Raw genomic sequence first — 12,754 nt, 5'->3', positions numbered from 1 at the left:
GATATTTGTAGTATCCTTGAAAATTAGTTATGACTAGAGACCGTATTCTGGCACAGGGTGTATGGAGATAAGGTTATTTGTTCATAGATTATATTGACGTGACGTTATTTTACGCCAGTGACACAAGTACGATATTAGGGAACACTCGCATCTTCATTGTGATGTAGTTGACGTTCTATTCAAGATGTAAAAGTAGACCCCGCAGGTATTCTCGTGATAAGAAATTCTACTACGATGACTTTTCCTACAACTTAAATTATTTACTCATGTATTTGATTTATTTTTATTGGCAGAGTTAAAGCCTTCTACTACACTCAACCAGAATACAAATAAATAACAAATGTTGTAAATAACAGCAATACAGAAAATAATAAAATAGTAATAATAATGATATTATTATTATTATTATTATTATTATTATTAGTATTATTAATAGAAATAATAACAGTTGCAATAATAGTAAGAGCAATTAATGTAGATGCGTTTAGATAATGTAATTGTGTCAAGGGAACCGTTCCAGATCGTGTATCTTGAATTTAATGAAAACGTATATTTAAGCTCATTTTCGATCATTAAGGAACGCAGTGATAGTCCTTCGTTTCGCTTTTTCCTTGACTTGACAATCGACCCTACTTATGCCACTTCTTGCGCGCACTCGGATTTTTATGGCCCCGCGATACCCTACCACAGACCTCACATTAATTCTCTAGCCAATTTCTTTTCTCTTATTTGCGCCCTTTCAAACAAACACGACGCGTTAATCCGTGTACTTTCGAAACTACGATGCAAACAAAAATGGAAAAGTGATGACTTAAACCCTTTCAAAAATTACAATTAAGTTTTCCTCAGTTTACGCTTTCAACAAATTCATTCATCACTGTTTTGCTTTCAAGTCACACATTTCATCTTTCGAAGTTGAAATGAGTTTACCTTGTCGTTCGGTTTCCTTACATTTATTATGTAGGTCTAATTGCATTTGGTTGCTTTTTTTAAATCTATCATAGTCCACCACTGTGAAAGTGACGGTTAACACATCTAAACGTAAAACGAGCGAGACTTGGTTAAGATCTTGGTGGAGACAAGTTACCTGGTTGATGTTTTATTCGAGGTTTTCCTTCAAACAATTGAATTGATAAGCAAATTTCGGCGTTGCAATTCGGATTCAATTCGCCATCCCCTCTTTCATTAATCCCTCTTTCCCCTCCTTCATTATCACCTTCGTTTTTTTTTTTTCTCTACTTTTCGGATTTGCTCCGATGTAGAGTCGGCTGCGGGCCGCCACTGGAATTTAACCCTGTGGATATGTGGTCATTCGTTGTTGGTGGTAGTACTATACACCGCGGGCTCTCCACTGGACTCGTGGTAACTCATGGGACCGGATTGAGGCCTTCGTGGAGAGATCAAGGAATCATATAGGCTGTAGGGTAGTTGAGAGGCGGCGCAGAGGGGGATCTCTATCGCGGGAAACATTAGGACATGGACACCATTTAATCGCGATAGTACAGTTGGCCCACCCTAGCGACCTTCGTGCGAGGACAGTCCTAGTCCGCACTCTTCCCTGAAGGAGGACTAATAGAATAGAATACCTGTGACTGAACTCTGGACTTGGATTCGAAGCATTTCCATCTTGAGTGCACATAGTACAAATTACGTAATGACGAGACATACAGTAACATACGTGTCGAGTCCCAGGTCCCATTTCTGTTACTCGTCGGATAATTTAAACTCTCCGCTGGAACATGGCAGGTCTGCAGTCCACTTTGCAGTTATATTATTCCATCACAATCTGAAGTGTTCTGGTGTTGTAACAATACTTCGAATGTTATACTAAAGAAAATGTAATCTTTACTTTCATTATATATTTGTATGTAATAGTAATTAATGTATTTATTTACATAGTTTAATATATTTAAAATACCTATATACGAGGATGATATAAAAATTAAGGTAACAAGAACTCTCATAATCAAAATTTATTTCACTTACTTACTTACTGGCTTTTAAGGAAGCCGAAGGATCATTGCCGCCCTAACATAAACCCGCCATTGGTCCCTATCCTGAGCAAGATTAATCCAGTCTTTATCATCATATCCCACCTCCCTCAAATCCATTTTAATATTATCCTCCCATCTACGTCTCGGTCTCCCCAAAGGTCTTTTTCCCACCGGCCTCCCAACTAATACTCTATATGGATTTCTGAATTCGCCCATACGTGCTGCATGCCCTGCCCATCGCAAACGTCTGGATTTAATGTTCCTAATTATGTCAAGTGAGGAATACAATGCGTGCAGCAAACACAGGCAAATATATTGATAGGTCTACATAGTGCTCATTACTGGTATTTATTCCTTTTCAACATTGTCCCCATGCTTCTCCAAACACTAACAACGGTACATAAAAATGCTAGCATTGAATAAATCTGCGTCCCTGCAGCCAGATCTTGACGGTTTGTTAAACGGCCGTATCGGTGTTGAATTGCTTACCACCCAGATGCTTTTTCAACAGTCCAAAGAGATGGAAAACCCTAGGTGCCAGTCGGAGCTGTAGGGAGGATAATCCAATACTTCTCACGGAAGCGTCGTTTCGCACCGTACACCTCATAAAGTTTACGATGAATTCCTGCTTGTGAGGTGCCCTTCAGTCGCAAAAAAGAAAAAACCGGATTGCACTATGTAATTTCACGTTTGACCATGTTTCCGTGCTCACACCATTTTTACAACTGATATTCCGAGGATCTGAGCAAACGTATAGCCACCTATTAGCTTTATGGCAAAGCTGTGGTCTACTGTTGCGGACCTTGACGGAAAATTCGAACAAGAGGGGGAATGTCACACGTGAAAGGTCTTGTTACCTTACTTTTTGAATCGCTCTCGTAATAAAGACGAGTAGGGATATAGAGGTATTAGAATCATTTATTTACTTCATATACGTATGTACATAAGTATGACCATAATTTAATATTCTTCCTGCAGTATGGACCATAGGAAATTTACAAATTTTTCTCACAGATAAACACCAACGTGTCTTTCAAACGTGCAACTCCAAGAGTACTGTCTTCTTTAGAAATACATCCATAATTGATTTGGGATCCTTGTGCTGGCTCACCACTATGCCATTTGGCATATCCGGCATCAGACAGGCTCTGGTCTGAAACATAGATTATGTCAGATTAATAATTATCATAAGAACAGAAGTAATAAGTCATTTATTTTTTTTTACCACAATGGTTTACATATTCATGCCACTATTACTACAGGAAATATTTAATCTGTTCGTGATATTACTGCGTGGAAAGTTGGCTTTACAGGCAGTGATCGAAATAATTCGGTCAAGGAAATGTGTATATGTAATTGTATATTATTATTATTATTATTATTATTATTATTATTATTATTATTATTATTATTATATTAAATCCTTTTTAACATTTACATGTTTGTGGAAATGACTACTTAAATTAAAATTCAGCCATAATCACTAATTTGAATATAATTTTCTTTGCATATTACCCAAAATATCAAAACCTTTTGTACACCATACACCAAAATGTATTTAAAACTAAACATTATATTAGAAAAGTAAGCTAAGTAAGCTAATATTAGCCTAACCCTTCTTGGAATTGACCATTTAAGTTCCGAGTTTAATCTACGGAAAGATTAATTTTTGGTCCTACAGAATATATCTGTTAAGGTAATAATTATTAGGGATCGATGTCCATTAGCACATCGTCTTCTTCTAACAACGCCGTATCACCAGCAAATCTTATGCACTTTATTCTTCTTCCTGATACTATCATTCCTTCCATGTTCTGAAAACAGTTCTTCACCAAATCCTCCAAGTAGATGTTGAACACGGTAGGTGATAAAGGACATTCTTGACGTAATCCTCTCCCTATTTCACTTCCTTGTGACATTTCTTCTGATATCCTGACTTTGACTCGTTTTTGCATATAAAGGTTAGTGAACAGCCTCCTCTCTTTCCAATCCACACCAGTTTTCTTTAGGATCCCCATTAGTTTATTGCAATCCACTATAAACACTTTTCCTTTGTCGACAAATACTATATACCGGTACACTTATTTATTCTTCTCTAGGTATCTTTGGCAGCTGTAATAGGTAGCGAAGTCCGGTTTCGAAAACCACCTATAACGGCTTTAGAATCAACGTTCTGACCACACGATATCTCCATTCTGATTGGATGATCGTTTACCTCTACTGAGACAAATGGACTTGAAACCAGTAGCCAACTGGTCTTTCATGGGTTGTTAGTCTCACGGTTAAACGGATCTGTTCACCTAATACTGGCGGAAATTTACTGTTATTAGAGTCGGGTCAAGTTTCGTAGATTTCAATACCGTAACTAAATATACATAATAATAAGGTAGTATTTCTCGCTATAATGTTGCATTAAATGAAAAAAGAACACTATTTGTCTATTACTTTAGAAAATTAAAAAAATATCCATAACAAAATTTAAATGACTATTTCGTATATATGACGTCATTCCATTTTCGACCAATGAAGTGTGATGAAATTTTGAATTCCAACCAATCACAGTCAGACATCGCGATAATTTTTGCAGCTAGATTTATCGCTATCAATTTATCGTATGATCGTTCTTTTCTTTAGTCAGTGTCGCCAACTGTTTCCCCGTAAATCGATGAGTATGAATCCATTAATATGCATCTACACGGTTAAACTTTTCTTTCAACTTTACGCATTCAAGCAATGAATGCAATATTGATATGCAATATTAATTAATATATTTACGCAGTGAAGACGACGTTCAAAACGGCTCTCCATTTGGACAAAAATCTCCATGCATCTTAATTGAACGGAGGCCTACGTTTTAAACTTGATTCTTTCAATATTCTTCCAAGATGGCATGCACGATTGTAGGCTAACTGGAGAAAATTACACTCCTTCATTCTGATTTGATAACTGCTTTTTCAGCAATTAATTTCATTAACATATTAATCAGGTTGTTTGCAATTATTATAAAATGTTGAAATTAAATTATGATTTCAGCAGATAATGAAAATGTATTTCTGTTATAATAATAAGAGAAAAGCGCGGTACATGTAATTAACATTGTTAAACCTGCATTTCGCTTTTCGCAATTGGCATTACTAAATAACATCCAACATCGATATTCATCTATTTCAAATTCACAATGTCTGAATAGGTGAAGTATCGCAAATATATAATTATTAACATTTTGTGAGCGAATTTTAGGGATATATTATTTACATTTTTATTTTATTCACGAAATAGTCGTAATAAATGTCACTCGAGATCTGAGATTTATTGGGAAATTTCAGACCTCTCGTGACATTACTGCAGATAACTATTAACTCAAAATAGCATGAATATAAATAAAAAAAATTAATCTACACCATTGGTGGGCAAAGATTATTTATATAAAATGCTGTCCGCACTACACAGTCGAGGGGAAGGTAGGAGGGCGAGGATACGCAAAATGCTTAACGTTGAATGAACTATATTCATGGCTAAGTGTAAGGAGATCATGCCATAACCCTCCGCCATGCTTGTATATTAACGTGTTGACTCGCGATTCAAGAAATGCCGACCACTTATTTACACGGACTTCGATCTGGATTTCTTCCGTTAAACATTCTCACACCAAAACTATAAAGAGTATTTTTGTCCTTTGTTGAAGTTTATACACCTCTTTTAAATAATATTTAATTCCCAAACATTACTAATATATTAAATCCTCAATAGTCTTTGTAGTTTTATTTTCTACAGATCTGATCAACAGTAACACAAAGGGAATGGCATTTAAGTGTGCTTAAATGCGATAGGCTCATGTCAGTAGATTTAGTGGCATGTAAAAGCAGTCCTACGGGACAAAATTCCGGCACATCCGCAAAGGTGATATAAACTCTGAAGTTACGAGCGTCGTTAAATAAATCTTCTTTTTTTGTAACAAAAAGGGTCACATTTTGTAGCTAATAAATACTTACTGAATATAGTAACGTACTGTCCTTCTACGTATATGTCATGAAATCCGACATAAGCCCATGTGAAATCGCCCATGTTAGTCAGAACTTTGGCTTCGTGTTCAGAGTTGATAACTGCCAGATGAGCTCCCTCTTTCTCACAGATTTTCTGAGCTTCGTGCCAGGTTTTACGATCTGTGTGAAATTTGTAGTATCCCAGACCAGCAACAAGGTTGTATCCTAGCGAAGCACTTGGGATGAACTTGTTTCCTGGCCCTGAAAGGTATAAGAAAGATTTCATGAAGTAATGTTTATGAAATATAAGTGATAAATATTTCACAACAAAATTAAGTATATTACAGTTACAGCTGTGTACGCCGAGTTAGCTCTGTGGTAGCTTGTCTGCCTCCAGACTAACAGGTCCGAGTTCGATTCCCGGGACTAGGAGAGATGGCTGTGCACAACTTCTAGTCACTAGATTGTGCACCAATATGCCTGGGTTAAATCCCAAATCCCTCCGCAGTGCATATGAAGGGAAGGCATATGTCACTGTTGATAGTGATTCGTCCGTCGGATGGGGACGTTAAGCCTGGCGGCCCCCTTGGTGCTACTCGACAGGAGTAGCCTATGTGCCGGTATCGGGTTTCCCCTTCTCCCTTCTTCATATTCATCATCATCATAATCACTCATTCCAGACACTACACTTACACGAACACTTACACATACACTCACCTTAGTACACGACATAACTCTCTACAAATATATATCATGTACAGCGTGACCCGCGGAAGTGGTGTACAACTAGATAATGGGTCACAGTTGTGCCATCTATCCGCAGCATGCGGAACCTGAATCACGCAAGTGAAGTGGGTGGGCATTAGATACACACACACACACACACACACAGTTACAGCCGTGAATGTACATAGCCCAGCCAGTAGAACTCTTTATTTAGATCGAATTACTCGCAATTTTCAGTAGAAATGATTTGGTTTAACATTCAGTTCCAAAAAAAAAAAAAAAAAAAAAATCAAACGATTTCATAGATAGTTATAGCTTTCTTATACAATTAACTTATTTCAGCTAAACAGTAACAGTTTAAATTGTATAACTCTATCTCCTGGTCTTCTTGCACCTAGTTGTCTTAGCCTATATTTATGTGGCATTTTTAGCAACTTTCCATAATTATTACACAAGGGACAATCAAGGGAACTGTCCTGAATGTAGGCAACACACAGGACATAGGAAACGAAGAAGTTAACTACAGTCAGGGAAACGCCTTGAATCTATAGTAAATGCATCACTTGAAAGTCGGTGAAGAAGACTAGATATAAGACGTTTATGAAGAGAAACCAGGAAAAATCTCAATAGGTCCTAAATAGGCCTACGTTTGCATAAAATCACGTGTTGAAACTCAGTTCTTAAAGACAACCTGACGCTGTTTGATAGATTGACTCAACAGACATGGAATCAATGATATTGGGTGACGCGCATGCATATTTAAAGGTACAATAGACACAAGTACAGTTCGGAAATATATTGATATGCACCTTTTATTAGCATTCTGTTTACATGTTCCAACATATTTCAGTAATATTTTTGTGTTTCATAATTAAATGAATATAAGTTTAATTTACATAAATGAATACTGAATACTGAACAGTTGGAGGAAATATGTAGAAAAACTATATGAAACAGGGACTCATCTAGACAACTTAGCTATAGAAGATGAACGAGTCGTATCAGAAGACGAAAAAGGATTCTGTATTCTAAAATAAGAAGTTCAGCTACAGTTCAAGGAAATGAAGTATAGGGGAGCATCAGAAGTTGATTGCATCCCCATTGAATTAGTGAAATGCTCAGATGAAGATAAGAAGGAAATTCAATCGCCATGCAACAAAATATATGACAAAGGAAAAGATTTCACGGAGACAGTGTTCCTGCCAATACCGTACAAAAATAATGTAAACATATATAATGAGTCCAGGACTATCACTCTGATATTGCACTCAACAAAGATTCTATAGCGAATACTCAATTGATGTATTTATTCTAAGATGGAAGAAGAGTTGGAAGTGTAACAATTTGATTACAGGAAGGAAAAAGGTACGAATGATGCAATTGGACTCATCTGAACTATGTGCAAATGATACCTAGAGAAAAACGAATAAATGTATATAGAATTTGTGGAACTGGAAAAGGCGTTTCACAGAGTTTATTGGAAGGAACTTATGCGAATCCGGAAGAAAATAGGTGTGGGTTGGAAGGATAGGAAACTTTTCAACAATATTTAAACAAGTAGTCAAAGTGACAACAGGAAAAGAAATTTTAGAGGGAAGTGGAATAGGAAGAGAAGTACAACAATGATGTTCTTTATCAACAAACCTGTCTAACATCAACTTGTATGGTTTGGTGAATAAGTGTTTCCAGAACATGGGAGGGATGACAATAGGAGAAAGAAGAATGAAGTGACTAATAATTGCTAATGATGTGGCATTGTTAGCAGAAGAGGAGTGGATAATAAGGGGTTTGCTAATGGAACTAAGTGACAACTATGAATAGTATGGGATGAAGATAAATGCAAACAAGGCGAAGACCATGGTTATCGGAAGGAAAATGAAGAAGGTAAATTTGCGAATTCGAAATGAGGCATTGGTACAAGTTTACAGTTTCAAATAATAATTTGGGTGTAGGTACTTTAAGTAGTAACATGAGCTCCTGCCAGGAAATGAAAAGGAAGATCGCAACGGCAAAGGGTTCTTTTACTACAAAAAGCGGCGCCTTTGGATTTCTGGAAAAAGAACTAAGGAAGAGACTAGTGAAATGCTTTATGTTGAGTGTGGCATTGTATGGACAGAAGCAAGGACATTACGGCTGAAGAGAAACCACTAGAAGCACTTAAAATGTGAAATCTGCAGGAGAAAAATGGAGCAAGTGAAGTGGACCAACAGAATAAGAAATAAAGCTGTGTTGGAAAGAGTGGGTGAAGAAAAAATAATGCTGAAACTGATTACAAAAATAAAAAGATATTAATTCGGTCACTGGCTAAGAAGAAATTGCATACTAAAAGATGTACAGGAAGGAATAGTGAACGATAGAAATGTTCGGGGCTGAAGGGATGTTACTTGATAGACAGCATTAAGATATAGGGATCGTATGCAGAGACAGGAAAGCGGGAATGATTGGAGAATGCTAGGTTTGCAGAGAAAGATAACTTCGGGCGAAAAACGTTGAATGAATACTTTATCTTAGATCTATTCCTTCGTGGTAAATGTAATACATGCACACTAAGGACCTGTAATTAATATTTACATAATTTTTCGTTAATAATTCAATCATAAACGCACACATTGTCAAGGCCAAGGTGTAAAAGATATATATATAATAAAAGATCACTTATGGAAAAATGAAAAATGGTGTTACAAACTGATCATTTACTTTTGATACAGTTCATCCCAGAAAAGTTTTGGAGAATTCAACGAAATTTGAGTGCAAAATTATGGAAATCGTTCACGAAACTTACGAAATCAGTTATTCTCCAGTTTATTTTTTACATTAAAAATTATTTTCCATTTTCTCTTTTATCTTGCTAATTTAAATATTGGAAGAAGTGGGATATTAATTCGGGTTGAAAGAATTTAATTGTTATTAATGTGTTTTCACTTTTACATATTTACATGCTTATTGCAAATTTGTAGTAACAGTGTAAGTTTCAAAATATACAGGGTGAAAGACGTATAAATTCATTAATTTTAAGAACAGAGTCTTAATGTTGTATGTAACCAAAAAGGCAAATATCATTTCGGTATTTGAATAACGGTTTAGCCGAAAAAAATATTTTTCTTTGAATTTTGAATCCCATTTATGGTAAAACTATTGGTATTGAGACGTATGACTGGCAAGATATTAACGCGAAGAACAAGCCGAAAAACTATTCCTTCGTAATTTCCTCAAAAATGGCTCATTTGTGTGAAAACGTAAAAAATTAACGGGACCTGTTTTGTAAGCAATGTATACAGGAATTATTTATTACCCTGGTAGCAATACTTTCCTTCAGCTCTAGTTATAACACAAGTGAAGCGTTTTCTTTAAATGACAAAGCAAAATTTTTTCGGCTTCGTTTTCGTGTTAATAGGCTATCTTACCACACATACGTCTCAATAACCAATAGTTTTTGCAGAAATGAGGGTCAAACTTGAGACACGACTTATTTTCTTTAGGCTCAATTGTTATTCAGATACCAAATGACTTTTTGGTTACTTACAAACTAAAGATTCTGTTCCTAAAATTAATGTAGTCACACCTCTTTTACCTTTTATAGGCCTATAAGTCTATTAACTGTTGTGAACAATCTCTGTTATCAATTATGGATCATACTACACCTTATTTCTATTCAATTAGACCAAAATTAAAAAATAATGTCTGAAGATAGAACTTCTCTCTTTCCCCGCAATTTGTTTCATTAATAATACCTACATTACTTGTTCAGTGTCTAGTTCTAAATAATGTTCTGTACTTTATCTATTTGGGTCACGAAGATAGAGTGTTTGCTATTAGTCCTACATGTGATACAAATAATATAAATGAAACACTAAATTATATAAAACTAGTTTGGAGTTGATAATAGTATTATATCATTATCATCTAAAGATTTGCGGAAACATTCCCCTTATCCGAAACAACAGAAATGAAATACCCGTTTTTGCCTTTTCCGTCGACTTTTTGCATACGTTCATTATCATTTCTGGTTAAATGTATTTAGTGTATAATTGACATATTTCAACGAAATTTACTTCAATCCAATCAGTTGCTTATATTCATCGCTGTGGAGTGACTGTTAGCATATGTGACCATAAAACAAGCGGGCCCGGATTTAAATCCTGCTTGGAACAAGTTAAGGCTGATTCACAATAAACCGGGAACGGAAACAACAACGAGAACGAGAACGGAAAAAAATGTTAAAGTAAATGTCTTTAAATGTGAGCATTTACAATAGTTAATTGTGAATGTTCACATTTAAATACATTTACTTTAACAATATTTCCGTTATCGTTCTCGTTGTCGTTTCCATTCCCGGTTTATTGTGAACCAGCCTTTACTTGACTGTGGTTTTTCTCTGGTTTTTCCTCAGGCGATTAAGAATAATTGCTGTGTAATTTTCGGCGCTGGATTCTCAACTTATTTCGCTGGCATTATCGATTGTGAGATATTCTAAAATATTTTATTTCTAATGAATATTTGTAAATTCGAGATTCTTTAAGTCTAATCTGAGAGCGTTTGGAAGTTACTCAATGTGTGTAATGTAGTATATTGAATATGTTTAGAATATGTGGCAATCAAAGAAGTAAATTTCAATTCAACAAATATAGTCTTTACCGTTTGTTTATTTGCGTTACCGCTTCTTCATATTACTATGTTCAGTCCAAGAAGTAAATAAATGTATTCTTAAATTGATACGCGAAAAATATATGAGAATTAAAAATAAAAAGCCTTTACTTATTTTTGCAGTAAGATCTTTAAGAAGAGGAACTGGATAACAAAGAATTCATAGTAAACGAGTGCATACTCTCACCTGTAATAGTTGCCACTAAAAAGGCAGAATCCTGTCCCTCACACTTCATTATGGAGTGATCGACATCCACCTCCCAGGGTCCAATTTCCTTGAGTCCAGCCCCGTGACCCAACTTCACCTGTAACAAGGGAAGTGCTGCACACTTCGCTCTCAAATGGTACTTGTACCCATAGTTCAAGAAGTGCCTCCTACCTGTGCGATCCAATGACCCGTCGAATTCCGGCTACTTGACAGAGAGAACTTGAGAGAACTGGAACCAGAAGAGAAGCATTGCGATGCAAAAGAGTCTCCAAGACATCTGTATAGCAACAGAGAACAGACCAGGATGTAGCTATTCATGTTGTGTTCCAGATGTAGCCGCCGAAGATTTTGTTCAAGGAATGAAAGCTATCGGGTTTATATAGGAACTAGGACAACTGGCGAGTTTGGATTATCCGGATAATCTTGATTATCTTTCATAAGGCGGTTATAGTGTTATTTTCGAAGTGGTATTTTTAACAGTACACAAGCCTTAAAAATGTAATAAGTGCCTTCGTATTATCCAAGAGAGACCGTTCCTACCATGCCAAACAACCGAAGTTATAGAGTTTTTCGCTTTGATGTTTTCTTCTTATAATTATAAATCCAGCTTAACTTCTACTCATGTTTTCGGGGTTGTGGATGGAAATACTTGTAGTTACTTCATAAATTTTGAAAACGTTAAAAAATACAGAACTATATTTGTAGGTAAGTTGTGACTAGGGACCGTATTCTGGCCCAGGGTGTATGAAGATAAGGTTAGTTGCTCGTAGACTATATTGACGTGACGTTATTTTTCGCGCGCTATACAAGTACTATTAGGGAACAGTCGCATCTTTTTTGTGATGCAGTTGACGTGCTAATTATTATTTGAAAGTAGATCCCGCAGACTGTTCACAATACGTTCTGGTGTTAAGTAATAATACTACGATTACCTTTCATACAATTTAAATTATTTAGTAATGTATTTAATTTATTTTTACGGATAGATTTAAGACCTTCTATTACTCTCAACCAATATAAAAATAAGTAGGAAATATTATAAATGACACCAATACAGAAAACATTAGTATGTTATTAGTAGTAATATTAGCAGCAGCAGCAGTAGTAACAATCGTAATAATAGTAAGAGTAAATGTAGATGTGTTTAGATAACGTAATTGTAACAAAAGAACCATCCCAGGTCGTGTAACTTAAATTTA

At 35.7% G+C, this 12,754-nt stretch overlaps 1 protein-coding gene across 1 annotated transcript; it reads right to left on the bottom strand.

The window, feature by feature from the left end:
* Nucleotides 1-2,892: 2,892 nt before the first annotated feature.
* On the bottom strand, nucleotides 2,893-12,468 carry LOC138708603 (hemolymph lipopolysaccharide-binding protein-like). The gene is made up of 4 exons (XM_069838713.1): nucleotides 11,727-12,468; nucleotides 11,535-11,652; nucleotides 5,987-6,238; nucleotides 2,893-3,147 (listed from the first exon to the last, which is right to left on the bottom strand). The coding sequence occupies exons 1-4, from the start codon at nucleotides 11,871-11,873 to the stop codon at nucleotides 2,990-2,992; spliced, it is 675 nt and encodes a 224-aa protein (XP_069694814.1). The 5' UTR covers nucleotides 11,874-12,468; the 3' UTR covers nucleotides 2,893-2,989.
* Nucleotides 12,469-12,754: the final 286 nt, after the last annotated feature.

Source organism: Periplaneta americana, chromosome 11 (genome assembly GCF_040183065.1).
Source record: "Periplaneta americana isolate PAMFEO1 chromosome 11, P.americana_PAMFEO1_priV1, whole genome shotgun sequence".
Classification (NCBI taxonomy): domain Eukaryota; kingdom Metazoa; phylum Arthropoda; class Insecta; order Blattodea; family Blattidae; genus Periplaneta; species Periplaneta americana.
Note: the sequence above shows the minus strand (reverse complement) of the source record. Positions and strands in the feature narration are given on the sequence as shown.

Excerpts from the sequence above, each read along its gene's own strand:
- LOC138708603 (XM_069838713.1), bottom strand. The coding sequence starts at position 11,873 with ATGAATAGCTACATCCTGGTCTGTTCTCTGTTGCTATACAGATGTCTT. Across the intron at positions 6,239-11,534 it reads TTTAGTGGCAACTATTACAG|GGCCAGGAAACAAGTTCATC; the intron begins GTGAGAGTATGC and ends TATACCTTTCAG. Across the intron at positions 3,148-5,986 it reads ACAGTACGTTACTATATTCA|ACCAGAGCCTGTCTGATGCC; the intron begins GTAAGTATTTAT and ends TCTATGTTTCAG.